This window comes from Dendrobates tinctorius, unplaced genomic scaffold, assembly GCF_039654945.1.
Source record: "Dendrobates tinctorius isolate UK_male_01 unplaced genomic scaffold, ASM3965494v1 ptg000003l, whole genome shotgun sequence".
NCBI lineage: Eukaryota > Metazoa > Chordata > Amphibia > Anura > Dendrobatidae > Dendrobates > Dendrobates tinctorius.
In genome coordinates, this window is record NW_027361671.1 from 14771485 (window position 1) to 14791803 (window position 20319).

The 20319-nt window shown below is 46.9% G+C and overlaps 1 protein-coding gene across 4 annotated transcripts in view; it reads right to left on the bottom strand.

The window, feature by feature from the left end:
* The window catches only part of TMEM161B (transmembrane protein 161B), a 58293-nt gene that overhangs the window by 7329 nt on the left and 30645 nt on the right, over positions 1 to 20319 (bottom strand). For all 4 annotated transcript variants that reach the window (XM_073584696.1, XM_073584922.1, XM_073584840.1 and 1 more), the window contains exons 5-8: positions 20180 to 20277; positions 16011 to 16167; positions 15615 to 15766; positions 6060 to 6120 (exon numbers count right to left, since the gene is read on the bottom strand). In XM_073584696.1, coding sequence (XP_073440797.1) covers positions 6060 to 6120; positions 15615 to 15766; positions 16011 to 16167; positions 20180 to 20277 — 468 coding nt within the window. The remainder of the gene's footprint in view (positions 1 to 6059; positions 6121 to 15614; positions 15767 to 16010; positions 16168 to 20179; positions 20278 to 20319) is intronic.

The following is a 20319-nucleotide window of genomic DNA, read 5'->3' on the forward strand; positions in this document are numbered from 1 at the left end:
TGCAGAAGTATGACAGCTGCTGTCTCAAAGAGGACACTGGAGCACTCAATGTTAGTGTGTGTGAGGGAGTCAGGAAAGAAGGCCATCAGATCGTTCTACCGTCAGCGATCTAATGTGTTACACCTATTTACTAACATGCTGTATAACAAATACTGGAAAAGATTTCAATAGGTGGATGTAAACATTTCATACATTAACTGTACATCTTAACATTGGGCGACACACACACACACACATATATATTTATTACAGTCCAAAAGTTTGGACACACCTTCTCATTCAAAGAGCTTTCTTTATTTTCATGACTATGAAAATTGTAGATTCACTCTGAAGGCATCAAAACTATGAATTAACACATGTGGAATTATATAATTAACAAAAAAAGTGTGAAACAACTGAAAATATGTCTTATATTCTAGGTTCTTCAAAGTAGCCACCTTTTGCTTTTTTGGTTTTCACTGCACAGGTGTGCCCTGTCAGGTTTAATAAGCGGGATTTCTTGCCTTATAAATGGGGTTGGGACCATCAGTTGTGCTGTGCAGAAGTCTTGTGGATACACAGCTGATAGTCCTACTGAATAGACTGTTAGAATTTGTATTATGGCAAGAAAAAAGCAGCTAAGTAAAGAAAAACGCGTGGCCATCATTACTTTAAGAAATGAAGGTGTTAGCGTGGGTGGTCAGGAGCCGGAATCTCCAGGAGTGGACCCTCTGGACCGTGGCACCGAGGGGCCCCGGGCGAGCTGCCAGGTGGAACCGACCCCTATACAGGGACCATTAGGAGCAGGCCAGGGGTTCGAGTACCACGGTAGCTGGTACCGAGAGGGGCAGCTCAGGATGGACTGGAGTAGGACAGTGGGACTGAAGTGTAGATGACAGAATAGGGCTGGAACACAGGAGACAGGAATGGAGTAAGACTATAGATTGGAACGTGGAGGAACTGAAGTGTAGATGACAGGACAGAGTTGGAACACAGGAGACAGGAATAAAGGAGGGAGGCAGGACTGGAGTAGGACGGCAGGACTAGAACAGGATGGAACAGGAACACCGGAGGCAAGACTGGAGTAGGACGGCAGGACTGGAACAGGAGCACCGAAGGCAGGACTGGAGTCGGACGGCAGGGCTGGAACAGGATGGAACAGGAACACCAGAGGCAAGACTGGAGTAGGACGGCAGGACTGGAACAGGAGCACCGGAGGCAGGACTGGAATAGGACGGCAGGACTGGAGCAGGATGGATCAGGAACACCGGAGGCAGGAGACGGAGGAAACAGGAACACTGGAGCAGGACTGAGAATAACTGTTAGCGAACACGGAAGACAGGCTGCGAGGCTGCTGCAGGAACCACTGAGGACGGCACCGAGAGACTGTAGAGAGTACAGGAGGAAGCAGGGCCCAGTGTGCAAGGTAACACAACGATCAGGCACCTCCCTCAGGGGGAAGCGGCCTGATATAGCCCTGTCTGGTCTGCCATTGGTCCGAAGGTGCTTCCTGGTCAGGGTACAGCCGGAGCACAAGAAGCAGTAGGGAGGCGCGGCCGCGGCCTATGGCGCATGCGCATTGCATGCAGGGATGGCGTCGGCCGCGAGCCCGTCAGAGGTGACCGCCGTGGCCGTCGGGTGGAGAGAGGCTGCGGCGTGGGAGCGGAGGCCGACTCTGCTGTGGAGGATAAGTTCATCCAAGTCACCAGCCTCAGAAACCACAGGTTAACAGCAGCTCAGATTAGAGACCAGGTCAATGCCACACAAGTTGTAGCAGCAGACACATCTCTACAACAACTGTTAAGAGGAGACTTTGTGCAGCAGGCCTTCATGGTAAAATAGCTGCTAGGAAACCACTGCTAAGGACAGGCAACAAGCAGAAGAGACTTGTTTGGGCTAAAGAACGCAAGGAATGGACATTAGACCAGTGGAAATCTGTGCTTTGGTCTGATGAGTCCAAATTTGAGATCATTGGTTCCAACCACCGTGCCTTTGTGCGACGCAGAAAAGGTGAACAGATGGACTCTACATGTCTGGTTCCCACCGTGAAGCATGGAGGAGGAGGTGTGATGGTGTGGGGGTGCTTTGCTGGTGACACTGTTGGGGATTTATTCAAAATTAAAGGCATACTGAACCAGCATGGCTACCACAGCATCTTGCAGCGGCATGCTATTCCATCCGGTTTGCGTTTAGTTGGACAATCATTTATTTTTCAACAGGACAATGACCCCAAACACACCTCCAGGCTGTGTAAGGGCTATTTGACCAAGAAGGAGAGTGATGGGGTGCTACGCCAGATGACCTGGCCTCCACAGTCACCAGACCTGAACCCAATCGAGATGGTTTGGGGTGAGCTGGACCACAGAGTGAAGGCAAAAGGGCCAACAAGTGCTAAGCATCTCTGGGAACTCCTTCAAGACTGTTGGAAGACCATTTCCGGTGACTACCTCTTGAAGCTCATCAAGAGAATGCCAAGAGTGTGCAAAGCAGTAATCAAAGCAAAAGGTGGCTACTTTGAAGAACCTACACTATAAGACATATTTTCAGTTGGTTCACACTTTTTTGTTAATTATATAATTCCACATGTGTTAATTCATAGTTTTGATGCCTTCAGAGTGAATCTACAATTTTCATAGTCCTGAAAATAAAGAAAACTCTTTGAATGAGAAGGTGTGTCCAAACTTTTGGTCTGTACTGTATATATATATATATACATATATATATATATATATATACATATATATATCTATATATACACAGACATACACTGCACATTAACAGAGGGATGTAAACTTAACTTTTAGCAACCAACTAAAATTCTTAATGTGTAATGAAAGGTTATATGGGTACACAGTCATTTTAATAATATCAGGGTAAAGCTTTGGGTGCATTTATCTTACCCTACAGAGTAGCACTCCCAGCTCCAGGCTATAGGCCCTATTCACTTGAAAACAGTTGTGATGTTGTTTCCGATAATAGCAAGGGGTCCCAAGAGTTGAAGCCCCACTGATCAATTATAAAGTGATGGCATATCCAAGAGACATGCAATCACTTTATGACACTGAAATAACTCCTTTAAAGGTGATTTCTCGGCATGTTTTACAGTGTAGTCCTAAAAGCAGCATGAAGAAGGGGTGGAGACACTGATTCCAGAAATGTGTCATTTACTAGGCTGTGTGTTGCTGTTTCAATGCAATCAGTATTTTCTCAGCAGGAGATTATCATACAGGACTAGGAGTCTAGCTGGTCATGGTTAACTACTATGCATAACCCCAGCCCCCAACACTGATTAGCAGCTTTCTGTTAATGTACAGAGCACAGAGAAAGCTGCCAATCAATGATGTGGACTGGACACAACAAATAAAGCATTTCTAGATACAGTGGGGAAAAAAAGTATTTAGTCAGTCAGCAATAGTGCAAGTTCCACTACTTAAAAAGATGAGAGGCGTCTGTAATTTACATCATAGGTAGACCTCAACTATGGGAGACAAACGGAGAAAATAAAATCCAGAAAATCACATTGTCTGTTTTTTTTCATTTTATTTGCATATTATGGTGGAAAATAAGTATTTGGTCAGAAACAAAATTTCATCTCAATACTTTGTGATATATCCTTTGTTGGCAATGACAGAGGTCAAACGTTTTCTGTAAGTCTTCACAAGGTTGCCACACACTGTTGTTGGTATGTTGGCCCATTCCTCCATGCAGATCTCCTCTAGAGCAGTGATGTTTTTGGCTTTTCGCTTGGCAACACGGACTTTCAACTCCCTCCAAAGGTTTTCTATAGGGTTGAGATCTGGAGACTGGCTAGGCCACTCCAGGACCTTGAAATGCTTCTTACGAAGCCACTCCTTCGTTGCCCTGGCGGTGTGCTTTGGATCATTGTCATGTTGAAAGACCCAGCCACGTTTCATCTTCAATGCCCTTGCTGATGGAAGGAGGTTTGCACTCAAAATCTCACGATACATGGCCCCATTCATTCTTTCATGTACCCGGATCAGTCGTCCTGGCCCCTTTGCAGAGACACAGCCCCAAAGCATGATGTTTCCACCACCATGCTTTACAGTAGGTATGGTGTTTGATGGATGCAACTCAGTATTCTTTTTCCTCCAAACACGACAAGTTGTGTTTCTACCAAACAGTTCCAGTTTGGTTTCATCAGACCATAGGACATTCTCCCAAAACTCCTCTGGATCATCCAAATGCTCTCTAGCAAACTTCAGACGGGCCCGGACATGTACAGTCTTAAGCAGTGGGACACGTCTGGCACTGCAGGATCTGAGTCCATGGTGGCGTAGTGTGTTACTTATGGTAGGCCTTGTTACATTGGTCCCAGCTCTCTGCAGTACATTCACTAGGTCCCCCCCGCGTGGTTCTGGGATTTTTGCTCACCGTTCTTGTGATCATTCTGACCCCACGGGGTGGGATTTTGCGTGGAGCACCAGATCGAGGGAGATTATCAGTGGTCTTGTATGTCTTCCATTTTCTAATTATTGATCCCACAGTTGATTTCTTCACTCCAAGCTGGTTGGCTATTGCAGATTCAGTCTTCCCAGCCTCGTGCAGGGCTACAATTTTGTTTCTGGTGTCCTTTGACAGCTCTTTGGTCTTCACCATAGTGGAGTTTGGAGTCAGACTGTTTGAGGGTGTGCACAGGTGTCTTTTTATACCGATAACAAGTTTAAACAGGTGCCATTACTACAGGTAATGAGTGGAGGAAAGAGGAGACTCTTAAAGAAGAAGTTACAGGTCTGTGAGAGCCAGAAATCTTGATTGCTTGTTTCTGACCAAATACTTATTTTCCACCATAATATGCAAATAAAATGAAAAAAAAAAAACAACAGACAATGTGATTTTCTGGATTTTTTTTTCTCAGTTTGTCTCCCATAGTTGAGGTCTACCTATGATGTAAATTACAGACGCCTCTCATCTTTTTAAGTGGTGGAACTTGCACTATTGCTGACTGACTAAATACTTTTTTTCCCCACTGTATGTAGCAGAGAAAACTGTGATTGTATCACAACTGCTGTATCTAGTAAACTAAGTGATATATAGCTGGAATCAGGGTCTGTGCCCTATCTACATCATGCTCCTCTCAGATGACAGATTCACTTTAACACTGATGATAAATCCTTATAATTTAAGGAGGAAAGTTTCACAAATACTAGAATAAGGGTATGTGCACACGTTGCAGATTTGGCTGAATCCGCAGGTAAAATGACCTGCGTTTTACTTGCGGATTTAGTGCAGATTTCCTGCAGATTTTGTGCGGATTTCGCCTGTGTTTTTACACTTGCGGATTCTTATAATGGAAGAGGTGTAAAAACGCTGCGGATTCTGCACAAACAATTGACATGCTGCAGAAAATAAACCGCAGCAAATCTGCGTGGAATTTTCCACAGCATGTGCACGGCGGATTTGGTATTCCATAGGTTTACACGGTACTGTACACCGTATGGAAAACTGCTGCGGATCCGCAGGGCCAAGTCCTCAACGTGTGCACATGCCCTAATAGATTTTAATATGCTGATGTATACATTTTGCAATTTAAAGGGGTTATCCAGATAAAACAAGTTATCACCTATCTACATGATTGGTGATAACTTGCTGATCAGTTCAGTGGCCGCTCCACAGCTGGAACCTGCACGGTCTGGCAGGTAAGAAATCTTAGTCCCCCTTAAAAAATTATGTGGAGTCTGGGACTTATGCTCCCTTCATTCTCTATGGAGCTGCTGGAAAAAGAAGTGCAGTGCTTGGCAGCCCCAAAAGGAGTAGATGGAGTACTGGTCAGGCGTGTGCACTGCCGCTCCACTCTAATAGGGAGAAAAGTTCCCCCATTTTGCTGATCAATGCTGGTCCCACTGGTTGGACCCCCACTGATTCACAAGTTACCACCTTTATGCTGGGCATATGTGACAACTTTATATCATCAGACAACTCCTTTAACTATATAAGTAAAAATCATTCACAGCACAGACTACCATATCATTATTTACATTTCATCTGTCAGATCTGTTGACTCTCAATTGTCCCGGAGATTGATAGTCAGGTACAAAAATGTTCATGCTGAAAATACTTACTGAGACTCCAAGCCTTGTTTTTGAAGAAACTCTACAGCGCTTTCTGAAAAATTTGTAAAACCTAGGAAAAAAAAAACATTTCAGAAAGTCAGATTATGAACATTTAAATCCTTCCACGCTGCTTTACTTTGTAATCTGGGGTTAATAAGAAACATGGATTTTTGTGAGTACTCACCGTAAAATCCTTTTCTCCGAGACGCTCATTGGGGGACACAGAGACTGTGGGTGTGTGCTACTGCCGTCTGGAGGCCGACACTAAGTATACAAAAAAACAAGTTAGCTCCTCCTCCGCCGCATACACCCTCGCCCCGATAGCGGGTGGAAACCAGTTTAGTGCAAAAGCAGTAGGAGAAGCTGAAAGCGAATTAGCTTTACCGCAGAAAATCATATGTCTGAAAAAAAAGACCACCCTACGATAAAGAATTATGCCAATTAAAATAAACAAAAGCCAACTGGCTATTAGGGTGGGTGCTGAGTCCCCTAATGAGCGTCTCGGAGAAAAGGATTTTACGGTGAGTACTCACAAAAATCCATGTTTCTCCTTCGTCTCATTGGGGGACACAGAGACTGTGGGACGTCCCAAAGCAGTCCCTGGGTGGGAGCAACTCATCAATCCAAACCGCATGCCTACCTGTTCAAAGGTGTGCCACCGCTGCCTGGAGAATTTTCCTACCCAGGCTCGCATCCGCCGAAGCCCGAGTATGCACATTGTAATGCTTAGAGAACGTGTGCAGGGTTGACCACGTTGCCGCCTTGCATACCTGCTCTGCCGAAGCCTGATGCCGAAGCGCCCAAGAGGCGCCCACTGCCCGAGTCGAGTGCGCCCTTATTCCAGATGGAATCGGCGCACCTCTAATACGGTAAGCCTCTTGAATAGTAAGGCAAATCCATCTGGCTATAGTCGACCGTGAGGCTGCGAGCCCCTTCCTGCGCCCTTTGGTGATCACAAACAACGAGTCTGTCTGGCGAAAAGGTGCTGTCCTCGACACATACCTCCTGAGGGCCCTTACTAGGTCCAGCATGTGGAGTGCCTTCTCTACTCTGTGTACTGGGGCTGGACAAAACGAAGGCAAAACGATGTCCTCATTAATATGGAACGAGGACACAACCTTCGGCAGGAACGGCGGAGGTGGTCTCAAGACTACCTTATCCTTAAAAAAGGTCAGAAATGGCGCTCTACAGGATAGGGCTGCCAATTCCGAGACCCGCCTAATAAGAGGTTATAGCTACCAAAAACACGACCTTCCTGGTAAGGTATGGCAATCCGACTTCCTGCAATGGCTCAAAAGGAGTTTCCTGCAGGACACCCAGAACCAGATTAAGGTCCCAGGCGTCTAAGGGAGCTCTAAAGGGGGGCACTAAATGCGAGACCCCCTGAATGAATGTCTTGACCTGCATATTGCTAGCGATCTTTCGCTGGAACAAGACAGACAAGGCCGAGATCTGTCTCCTCAGGGAACTCGGGGCCAAACCTGCGTCTAGGCCTGACTGCAGAAAAGCCAGGATGTTGGGAACCGAGAAGGACAGAGGCGCAACCCCGTGCTCTCGACACCAGAGAAAGAAAACCTTCCAAGTACTATGATAGATCCTCGCCGAGGCCGGCTTCCGGGCGCTAACCATCGTAGCCACCACTTCACGCCTAAACCCCGCCTGAGTCAGAATCCAGGATTCAACGGCCATGCCGTCAAACACAGGGCCCCTAGATTCGGGTGGTAGATCGGCCCCTGGGACACTAAGTCTGGCCGTTCCGGTAGACGCCATGGCACGTCTGCAAGGAGCTGTACTAGATCCGCGTACCAAGCTCGACGGGGCCAGTCTGGAGCCAGCAGAATTGCCGGAACCCTCTATCTTGATCTTTCTGATTACCCTCGGGAGAAGGGCAGCGGGGGAAACAGGTATGGGAGCCGAAACTGGCTCCATGGAAGAACCAAAGCATCCGCTGCGATTGCTCGTGGGTCCTGCGACCGGGCAACAAACCTGCCCACCTTGGCGTTCTCCCTGGAGGCCATCAGATCCACGTCCGGAGTTCCCCACCGTTGGCAAATCTGCTGGAAAATCTCGGGGTGTAGGGACCATTCTCTGGCCACGACCCCCTGCCGACTCAGGAAATCTGCTGCCCAATTTTCCACGCCTGGTATATGAACCGCTGAGATTACTGAGTGGTGCTTCTCGGCCCAACGGAGAACATGTTCTATCTCGCGCATGGCTGCCTTGCTGCGCGTGCCTCCCTGGTGATTCACGTACGCCACTACCGTGGCGTTGTCTGACTGGACCCGGACTGGGCGACCCACTAGCCAGTGCTGAAAATGCTGCAACGCCAACCGCACTACTCGAATCTCCAACAAGTTGATCGGCAGATGAGCCTCCTGGGGAGAACCACTGCCCCTGTGCTGTGTGATGACTAAATACTGCTCCCCAACCGAGAAGACTCGCGTCGGTTGTGACCACCAACCATTGATCTGGAGGAAATGGTTTCCCCTGAAGGAGAGAGGAGTCGCGCGTCCACCATTGAAGTGCCCGCCGGACCTGAAAGGACAACCTTGCACTGATGATCTAGGGAGAACGGACTCCTGTCCCATGCTGCTAAAAGAGCGTGCTGCAGGGGGCGAAGATGAAATTGCGCAAACGGAATTGCTTCTATTGCTGCTACCATCCTCCCTAGAACCCTCATCCCAAATCGAATAGTGTGAGGGCCTGGCTGCTGAAGACTCCGAACTCCCTGCCGGAGCGCCTGAGCCTTGTCTTGAGGGAGAATTACCAACCCTCGGGAAGTGTCGAAAATCATCCCTAGGAATGGAATCCTCTGAGCCGGAGTAAGGGATGACTTCTTCCCATTGACCAACCATCCCAGGCGGGATAGAGTATCCAGCGTGATTCTGACATTCTCCTCGCATGCTTGAAAGGACGGCCCTTTCACTAAAAGGTCGTCCAAGTATGGCAGCACTACTATGCCCCGAGAATGAAGAATGGCCATAACGACCGCCATTACCTTCGTGAATACCCTGGGTGCCGTGGCCAACCCGAACGGCAGAGCCACAAACTGGAAATGCCGGCCATCGATCGCAAAACGAAGGAACTTCTGATGCAGGGGAAAAATAGGGATGTGGAGATAGGCATCCTGAACATCGATTGAGGCCAAATATTCTCCCTGCTCCATGGCCGATATCACTGACCGGAGGGATTCCATCCGAAAGTGCCTGACTCTGATGAACCTGTTTAGGAGCTTTAGGTCCAGAACCGGTCTTACTGTTCCGTCCTTCTTGGGGACCGCGAACAGGTTGGAATAAAATCCCTGAGCCTCTTCGCCCTCTGGTACCGGGACAATGACCCCGTTGCACAGAAGAATCCTGATGGATCCTGGCAACGCCTCTGCCCGGGATTCCGATTTGGGAAGCTGGGAATGAAAAAAACGCTTTGGAGGGTGTCCGATAAACTCTATCTTGTACCCGAATGACACCAATTCCGCCACCCATGCGTCGTGTGCCACCTTGACCCAGACGTGGCGGAACCTGAGCAGACGACCGCCTACTCTGCTGTCCTCGGGTACCTGATGCCTCAAGTCATTTTGCTGCGGGCCTCTGGGACCTAGCTCCCCTTGACCTGGGTGGACGGCCCCGCATCCTCCCCAGCGGGTTGACTCTATACGTGACCTGCCGCTCTGTCTTGGTTGTGACGAGCCGGGGCAGTAGAACCGGCCGCTGCCGCCCATCCTGGGGAGCAAAATGCTCGAAAGCGCGCCTGCGGTTGACGAAAGGGCGGTCTACTCTTCTGCTGTGGGAGAAAGCTGCTCTGTGGCATCTGAAATAAGCTTGTCTAGCTTCTCTCCAAAAAGCCGATTACGCTGATATGGCAGGGACGTTAACGATTTTTTAGAAATCGAATCAGCCCGCCATAGCCTTAGCCACAAGGCTCTCCTCATGGCGATAGCGTTTGCCGCTGCTAGCGCCGCGCAATTAGCCGCATCCAAGGATGCATTAATTAGATAGCAAATCAGATCGCGATGGCGAGTGACTATCTCAGATACCTCTACCGGCAAGTCTCTATCTTGCAGGACTCTATTCAAAGACTCTGACCATGACATCGTGGCCTTGGCCACCCATGTTGCCGCGAATGAAGGCAAAAGCGCTGATCCCGATGCCTCATACACCGAGCGGGCTAAACCTTCCATAAGCTGATCCGTGGGGTCCTTAATGGAAGAACCACTAGGCACTGACAACAACGATCTTGAGGCCAGGCGTGACACTGGGGGATCCACAATCGGAGATTCCGCCCATCTCTTACAGAGCTCTGGTGCAAACGGGTACCTCGTCTCTAGCGTTTTTTGTCCCGAAAAACGCTTGTCTGGACGTTCCCTGTGCCGTTGCACCATGTCCTCGAATTCTGGATGAGTGCTAAACACCCTGTGTGGTCGCCTGGCCTTCTTAAAAGATATCTTATGCCCTGCGGTCAGGGAGACATCCTCCTCAATACCTAGCGTTTGATTGACCGCCTCAATGAGACTGTCTACCGTCTCCCGACACCCGGGGGGTATCCAGATCCAAGGATTCCTGCCTGTCCTCATCTGAACTCTGCTCGCTCCCAGACAATGGTGACGGTGAGCGAGACGCCGCACTCACGGATGCTGAAGCACCGGAGGGGGCCGGAGACGCCATATGGGATCTTTTCCTGTACGTCTCCTTAGAGAGAGTGCGGCCCCTGCAGGCCGGCGGCTCATGTGAGGTGGATGAACCCTCCCAAACAGGCGAGCCGTCGTCTCTACCCCTATCCGGGGCCTGAAGGGTCTCAATCGCCTTCGTAAGTGAAGCCATAGACCGAGACAGAGATAACGCCGATTCCGGGGGATCCGACCCCCTGGGCTCCGTTGGAGGGGAGGGCTCCTGGGCGCATTCGGAACTACAGGCTTCACATATTTTATTAGTCTGTGCTCACGGGAACACAGCCCCACAGGAAACGCATGCGGTATAAAGGAAAGTGTGTTTCTTCCCTTTTCCAGACATACTTGCAGAAAAAAAAAAAAAAAATGGCCAACTTTCTCTCTTTTTTTTTTTTTGGGATACAGGGGTATGAGGAGAAGGAGGACAACCTGCCCTAGTGTGGCCAAGATGGGGTCGCACTTACCCGGGCTCCTGCTGTCTCCCCGTGCTCCTGCTGCTGATCTCCCTAGGTAGGCTGCGATGCTTTCTGACCGCGGCCTACCCCATTCTGAAGCCGGGGCGTCGATTTTATCCAGCGCCGGAGGCGGTGCCGGATCTGACGTCACATCGGGGGGCGGGCGCCTGATCTGACGTCACATCGGGGGGCGGGCCTTCCCCCCGCGGCCTAGGCCGAAGCCGCGGGCTAAATTTAGGCACTGCCCGCCCGCCGGAGCCGGGGGGCGGGCCTCTCCCCCGCGGCCTAGGCCGAAGCCGCGGGCTAAATTTGTGCACCGCCCGCCGGAGTCGGGCGCTCCATCCTGGCGCTTCACCCTACCCCGCGCGCTCCCTCCCCAGCCTGGCCACTGACAGGTACCTGGATGGAAGGAGGGAGGAAACTGCGGGAGCCTCCTGCCGCGCGCTCCTTCCCCTGCTCACACCGCAGGCAGGAAAGGGGAGCGGCTCCAGCACCTGGAGCGTTCGTCGAGCAGCCCTCGCCTGGATCCTCACGCTGCCCAGGAGCTCCTCCTTCCCCTGCTACCATACCTTCTTACCCTGAAGGTAATCCGTCTTCGGACGGTGCAGGCACCCTAGCTCCGTTCGCCTCGTCTAGGCGAGGAGAGGGACCGTCCGCCACCACGCAGTACCGCCGTCTAGCATTGGTGTAGCAGTGGGGCCGCACAGACTAGTCTTTTGCCTCTGTGCAAGCCCATGGTTTCGCTACCTAGGGGTGGACAGGGCTAAGTCTGGCATATTGTCCCACGTCGTGGGAGAGGAAACGTGGAGGGACACTCGCACGTGGTCGCCCGTTGATGGTTTGGGGAAATCGGATCCTTTCAATAGGATGCGTTGCCCCTGTCATATCTTCTCAAAAATAAAAAAGAAAAAATAGATGTCTGGGGAAAAGTCCCAGAGATGTCCCTCGGTGCGGGAAAGGATACGCGGAGGCGATACTCGCGCGTGCTCGCCCGTTGATGTTTGGGGGAGATCGGACCCTTTCAATAGGGTCCGTCGCCCGTCTCCTTTTCATAGCAAGAAAATATATAAAAAAAAAAAAAAAAAAAAGTCTGGGGAGACCCAGACTGCGTGTGCCTCCATCAGACACTAAGCAAAAACTGGTTTCTATCGGGGCGAGGGTGTATGCGGCGGAGGAGGAGCTAACTTGTTTTTTTGTATACTTAGTGTCGGCCTCCAGACGGCAGTAGCACACACCCACAGTCTCTGTGTCCCCCAATGAGACGAAGGAGAAAGGTTAGCGATCACAAGGATCACAACCCAATGCCATTTACTACTATGGGCAGCACGGTGGCTCAGTGGTTAGATGTTGTCCTTGGTTCGAATCCCACCAAGGACAACATCTGCAAGAAATTTGTATGTTCTCCCCGTGTTTGCGTGGGTTTCCTCCCACACTCCAAAGACAAACTGATAGGGAATTTAGATTGTGAGCCCCATCGGGGACAGTGATGAAAATGTGTGCAAACTGTAAAGCGCTGCGGAATATGTTACTGAATAAAACACCTTGGTTGTGTGGCTGTTTTTGCAGTTTTCAGTTAATGAGATTCTCGTGCTTCGGAGCGGCTTTATGCTCTGTTCTCATATGCATCCTTATGACAGGTCTGATCCCTCAGTGACCTGCCCCCTAGGTTACATAATGAATGGAATATTGTGGGCTAAGAAATTTTTTTTACATCCAGTAAAATAGCGCCGACGCAGTAGCATCTATCCGCTTGCTGATAAGTGCTAATGCACAGGCGTCATTTTGCTATAGCCACTTTTTTTTCTCCAGCAAAATTGCGGCGGCGCTTGCACAGTAGCATCTATTGGCAACAGATAGATGGTACTGCGCAGGCGCCATTATGCTGGATGGTAATTTTTTTATCTAAGCCCATAATATTCTATGCATTATGTAAAATAGGGGGAAGGTAACTGAAGGATCAGTGACCTGTCATAAGGATGAATATCTAAGCAGAGCACCACATAAAGCCCCACACAGGCCGCCCCGAAGCATGAACACATGATTAACTGAAAACCCAAGAATCATTTTAATCAGTAGAACGACGCCAACCTGACAGTGTCTCTAGTTTACTTAGCAAAATCCTGCTGACAGGTTCCCTTTAAGCTGCATTTACTCAGGTAGATTTGTGCCCATAAAGAAGTGCTGTTGGACTATACAGTACATACACATTCCTAAGCAATGAAATTGTAACAGGAAGGAAAAGTTGTGAATGTGGAAATCACATGATGAATAGACATGTTAATGATATGAAAATGATGAAAAAGAGGAACAAAAACTTCAAAGCATCTCAAAGTATTCAATATCTAGTAAAACTGCCACATACTGAAATCCCCGCACTTACACGCTATGGCTCCTATCAATGAGGTTATTGATGGTTGTCCTGGCATAAATGAACTTGGGCAAATCATCAAGATCCGCTACTGGCAGCTCCCTTTCCAATTGCCGACCAATAACTTCTCAGATGCGCTTTATGGGAGACAAGTCTGGAGACACTGCAGGCCTTGTTTAGGCTGCAGGCCGCTCACAGTAAGATGAGTGAAGAGCATATACTGAATACATCAAAAGGTTTTAAACATTTTAATTCCATTTTCTCATCATCTGCATATCACTAACATTTCTATTGATCCTGTGATTTTCACAATTTTGCGACTTTTCATCCTTGGTGAAATTCCAACACTGAGTCAATCGGCGCCCACTGATAATCCAGTTCACATAGGCCGCTACAAACTGTATGGTGACAGTACGCTATAATTCCATCCTTATACAGAATGGGTATCGTGGGCAGCACACCCCTTTCTTTCATGGGGGGAGGGCTGTTGAACCCAATGATGTTCATGACGTCAACACTGATCCAGTCAGCTGTTGAATAAGAGTTCTGTTCATTGGTCAGCTATGCGTGGTTTACATTGAAAAATGCGTTATTTTCCAAATTGCCAGCAGATTACCTATATTTTCCACACAACTAACACCGCTATATATACGGATATGCTGCACGCTAATAAGAGATATAAAACGTCACTTTTATTAAACCAACTAAAAACCTAAATGTGCAGTAAAAGCTTATTTGCGTACACAGTCATTATCATGTCAGGATAAAGCTTGTAGGGGCTTACTAAGCTGCGTCCCCCATCTCTAAACGTGTACATATAGGTCAATGGCATCAATCCCCCCATCATCCAGGAACGGCCTATACACTGTGCTCCCCAGAGGCCGGGCACTGTACTGCAAAGAACCCATGGCCCATTGCACCCTCGAAAGGTGTAAGAATGGTTCTCAGGATTTCACCCTAGAAATCGAACAGCAGTCAGGGTACTGTTGCCTATCGTGTGAAAGTTTGAGCATCCCATAAAGACATAACTCCCCATATCAACAACCCATTGCCAAACCATTTATGCTGGATGATATTACAGGCAGTATAAGGTTCACCATAGTGTCTCCACTCTCCTTCATGTCTGTCACAAGTGCTCAGTCTCATCTGTGAAGAAAACGGGAGCCAGATCTGCCAATACTGCTGTTCTCTGGCATATGCCAACCAAGCTGGTGTTGGGCTGTGATCACAGGACTCCTTCTAGGACTCCAGGCCCTCATGGAGTGTGTTTATGACTGTTTGGTCAGAAAGTAGCCTGGAAGTAATCTTGTTGAGCTCCGGTCAGTGCTGTGGAGTCGGTAAGCCAAATCTCCGACTCCAACTCGTCAATTTCCATGACAACGACTCCACAACTCCCTCATACCAGAGCTGTGGAGTCGTTAAGACAAACCTCTGACTTCTCAATTTCCATGACTCTGACTCCACCAAAATGGGCTCCAACTCCAACACCACAGCCCTGGCTTTGAGAGTGCTCCTCCTCACACAAAGCAGAAGATACAGGTCCTGCTACTCGGCTGATGCCCTTCTACGACCCTGTCCAGCTCTCCTTGTGTAACATCCTGTTTTCCGGTCCATGGTTAGACAGTGTGCTGTGAGGAAGCAAACCATGACGGCGTGTATGGATGTGCCATCCTAGAAGAGCTGGAGAATGCATGCAACCTGAATGGGCTGCAAATACCACATACTACCAGTGGTGACGAGAACACTAGCAAAATGCAAAACTAGAGAAGAATCAGTCAGGGAAGATAAGGGAGTGTAATTGCCTGTGACGGTGTGACCATTCCCTTTTTTGGGGGTTGTCTTGCGGTTGCCTCTCCAGTGCATGACAGCAGGTGAGATGGATTCACATCATGCTTCCTAACTGGGCAGATTGATAGCCCTGAACCGTAACCAACTTTGGATTACATTGTGATGTGTAAGTATTACTTTATTTTTTTTAGCAGCATATGTACATGGGAAAGGACGGTGGAACACATCATTTATACATTCACTATTCCTTTGTAGTTTGTAAAAAAAAATTATAAATGTGAATTTCTCACCAGTCTCCAGGCCAAACTCCAGGTAGTTTTCTGTTACAATAAGAATTGCCATGGCTTTGACGAAGAAAAAGAATCCAAAGGTAACACAGACAGATCTCTCACCGCCATCTTCAACTTTAAAGTAATGGGTTGTCAGAGAGAACAGCACTTTGCTGGACACGAACAGTCAAGGAAAGAGATGATTTCATATTGCAGCTTTATGCTCAGCTGTCACCATCCAAGTGTGAACTGCTGAGCACCTTTATAAAACTTCGGCCAAATTTAGAAATACCACCGCTTTGCCTTTATCCACCTACTCTTATAATCTGTGTAAGTAGAAGCTGAAATATTAAATGTGTCTTTACGATTCTAAAATAAAGAAATGTAACTATGATCATTGATAATGATAAAGGATACACGGCAAATGACAGGACGAGCATGCACCACACTATGCTGATATTCATCTCCTGTGATGGACCCATTAAACTGTAATAAGCCTCAGTTATCAGATACACGACAGTAGCAGCAACGGTGAAGTCAACCAGCCACTGATATTCGGGGAAGTAATGGAGGGCTGGAAGAAAAGAAAAACCTTAGAGAATCACCGAGTATGTTGCCTGGTAATAACACGCATACAATATACGCCAGTATATTCTATTGTAATAGTTCACAGTAATGCGGAATACACAACATAAGCGTCAACAGAGTCTAACCAAAAATAACGCAACAAATCAATTAAATCATAACAGGCATTCTCTAAAGCCATGGATGTGCAACACACATATAGGAACAGAAGTCACACTTTGTAGCAACAAAAAAATCATGCTAAAAAGTGTGTTCTAGAAATCTTAATATATTATGTTGATCTTTAATAGCTTAATATAATAGAATCTTCTATAAGTCTATATTCATTATTTTGCTGACATGGAAGATTTCCTTATGTGGTGATTTTTCCAGAATGTCTGTGTGGGATGTTCAAGGCGGGGAAATGTTCTTACTCCAAGACATGTGGATGGTTTATTAAAACAATGGACTCATTGAAAATATAGACTGTCTTGTAGAAATGTTTCAAATGTATGTAACGTGTATAACTACGTCCTTCAATGTTGATTATAAAAACAGATGTAACCCCAGAAGAGGGAGACACTCTGCCTTATCCTTTCTGAGGCGATTTTTGAGCTGTCTCCTCATATATGAGAAATAAACCTGGGTGGTGATTGGACCTCAGCTGTCTCCGGCCATTTCATTCCATAGAAAGGAGATTTTCCTGATAAAGTGTGGGCGCTTTATAAACTGGAGGAGCTTCCTCTGCTCTTGTAGCATCCTTCCAGATCACTGAGAACTATACACTGTGTGCAGAATTATTAGGCAAATGAGTATTTTGATCACATCATCATTTTTATACATGTTGTCCTACTGCAAGCTATATAGGCTTGAAAGCCAACTGCCAATTATGCTAATCAGGTGATTTGCATCTCTGTAATGAGGAGGAATGTGGTCTAATGACATCAACACCCTATATAAGGTGTGCTTAATTATTAGGCAACTTCCTTTCCTTTGGCAAAATGGGTCAGAAGAAAGATTTGACGGACTCTGAAAAGTCAAAAATTGTGAGATGTCTTGCACAGGGATGAAGCAGTCTTGAAATTGCCAAACTTTTGAAGCGTGATCACCGAACAATCAAACGTTTCATGGCAAATAGCCAACAGGGTCGCAAGAAGCGTGTTGATAAAAAAAGGTGCAAAATAACTGCCCATGAATTGAGGAAAATCAAGCGTGAAGCTGCCAAGATGCCATTTGCCACCAGTTTTGCCATATTTCAGAGCTGCAACGTTACTGGAGTATCAAAAAGAACAAGGTGTGCCATACTCAGGGACATGGCCAAGGTAAGGAAGGCTGAAAAATGACCACCTTTGAACAAGAAACATAAGATAAAACATCAAGACTGGGACAAGAAATATCTTAAGACTGATTTTTCTAAGGTTTTATGGACTGATGAAATGAGAGCGACTCTTGATGGGCCAGATGGATGGGCCCGAGGCTGGATCAGTAAAGGACAGAGAGCTCCACTCCGACCCAGACGCCAGCAAGGTGGAGGTGGGGTACTGGTATGGGCTGGTATCATCAAAGACGAACTTGTGGGACCTTTTCGGGTTGAGGATGGAGTGAAGCTCAACTTCCAGACCTACTGCCAGTTTCTGGAAGACACCTTCTTCAAGCAGTGGTACAGGAAGAAGTCGGTATCGTTCAAAAAAACATGATTTTCATGCAGGACAATGCTCCATCACATGCATCCAAATACTCCACAGCGTGGCTGGCCATTAAAGGTCTAAAAGAAGACAAAATAATGACATGGCCCCCTTGTTCACCTGATCTGAACCCCATAGAGAACCTGTGGTCCCTCATAAAATGTGAGATCTACAAGGAGGGTAAACAGTACACTCTTGGAACATTGTCTGGGAGGCTGTGGTGGCTGCTGCCCACAAAGTTGATCGTAAACAGATCAAGCAACTGACAGAATCTATGGATGGAAGGCTTTTGAGTGTCATCGTAAAGAAAGGTGGCTATATTGGTCACTGTTTTTTTTTTTTTGAATGTCAGAAATGTTTATTTCTAAATTTTGTGTTGTTTTATTGGTTTACCTGGTGAAAATAAACTAGTGAGATGGGTATATATTTGTTTTTTATTAAGTTGCCTAATAGTTCTGCACAGTAATAGTTACTTGAAAAAACAGATATCCTCCTAAGATAGCCAAATCTAAAAAAAACCCACTCCAACTTCCAAAAATATTAACCTTTGATATTTATGAGTCTTTTTTGGGTTGATTGAGAACATAGGTGTTGTTCAATAATAAAAAGAAACCTCTCAAATACAACTTGCCTAATAATTCTGCACGCAGTGTATGCAGCTGCACAGTTCTTTCTCCTCCTGTCTTGCACAGATCAGTCTGGTCAGCGCAGAGCAGGAGAGAAAGCTGAAACTGCACATCACTGTGTGTGTACATATGTAAGCTGCAGAGTTGTGGGTGTATACAGCAGAGTTGTGCGTCTATACATCTGTATACAGCAGAGCTGTGTATAAACCTTGTCAGACAGTGGAAACAATATCTGGCTGTCTGTTGCTCACTGCATAGAAAATCTGGCCTTCACTGCAGACATAAAAAACTGGGTAGCCAAACTAATTGATAATAGGACACCTACACAGAGAAACAAACCATTTACAGTAGAAAGAGTATGTAAAAATGGAGTTTTCATTTAGTGCAGTCACACTTATAGAGGTTGTTCACTACTTTTTGATTGATTACCTATCAATGTCTGATCGTCCGGGGAACAACATACGGCACTCCCACCAATCAGCTGTTATCGGTGTTGGCAGCTGGAAGTACTCACTTTCAGAGCTTGCCATCTTCTGGCAGAGGCACATCCGCTTCCTATTCTAATCAATAGGAGGCAGATGTGCAGTGCCCTGCAGCGACCGACAAAAAGTCCGCCAGCTCAAGTGAGTACTTCCGGCTGGCGGCCAACACCAATATCAGCTGATCGGCAAGGGTGCCGCATGTCAGAGCCCAGCCGATCAGACATTGATGACCTATCCCAAGGATAGTGAAGTGAAAAAAGAAAGGTGGCACTCACCATAAGCGCCAATAAAAGCAGTCTTTTATTGAAACAAAGACACCAGTAGGAGCGGTAGGCAGGGGATGTGCAAGATAGTGAGAAGCTGGTCGACGGCCGTTTCGCTCTGCAAAATGCGCTTCTACAGATCCACTTGTCAAGAACTTGTGGACCCATAGAAGAACAGTTTTCAGTGTGAAATGGCCGTCGTCCAGCTTTTCACTATCCCGCACAGCCCCTGTCTACTGCTCCTCCTGATATCTTAGTTTCAATAAAAGACTGCTCTTACTGGAGCTTATGGAGAATGCCACCTTTCTTTTTTCACTTCACAATTTTACTTCATTGTGTAATTTCTATGGTGAAGCACCACTGATTCTTCCATGTTAAGGACTGCCGATGTTAATACCACTTCGGACTGGAGCCAAGCAGTTTCACTCAAGTAGCTACTAATCCCAAGGAAAGGTCATCAATCAAAAACTTGTGTACAACCTCTTTAAAGGTTTTGCTATGTTTTCTTGTTTTGTGTGTTGCGATTATTGCTTCATTGTTATTACTGAGTCACGGTGAGCAATGCTTCCGTTTATCGAGGCCATGTGCACATTTGCAAAGAATTTATGTTTTATTGTTCCAATTATTTATAATAAAAACCTGAAGCAACATTACAAATCTTGATTTTTTTTCATCAAAAATTCAATCTTCTGTGTCTGCTGCTCTTATCCCTGTGTCTCTACGGTTACATATTATAAGTAAAGGTAGGGTGAACCTGCTGTCGTGGTTTCTAAAAGCAGTCCCCTCTTTAAATTTATATGCGCAAGAGAGACAGGGAGCAGGAAGGAAGTATGACAAATTATGACTCCAATTTGCTTCAGATTTTTACCTAACTCTGAATTTTGTATTTTCGGACAGAATGGATTCTTAGCGACTTGTTCTGCACCATTTGGCAGTGTTTTGTCAAGTGTAACCAGAATTCCTCACCTAAAGTGTCGACTTCTGTAACAGTCTTGGTTTCCAAATGGAGGTCAATATCTTTGGGAATGGTAAGAGGTTTATTCTCGATATGGCCGTTATACTTTCTGCAACAGAAAGAAAATCACGGGTGACATCAGCACAAAGGT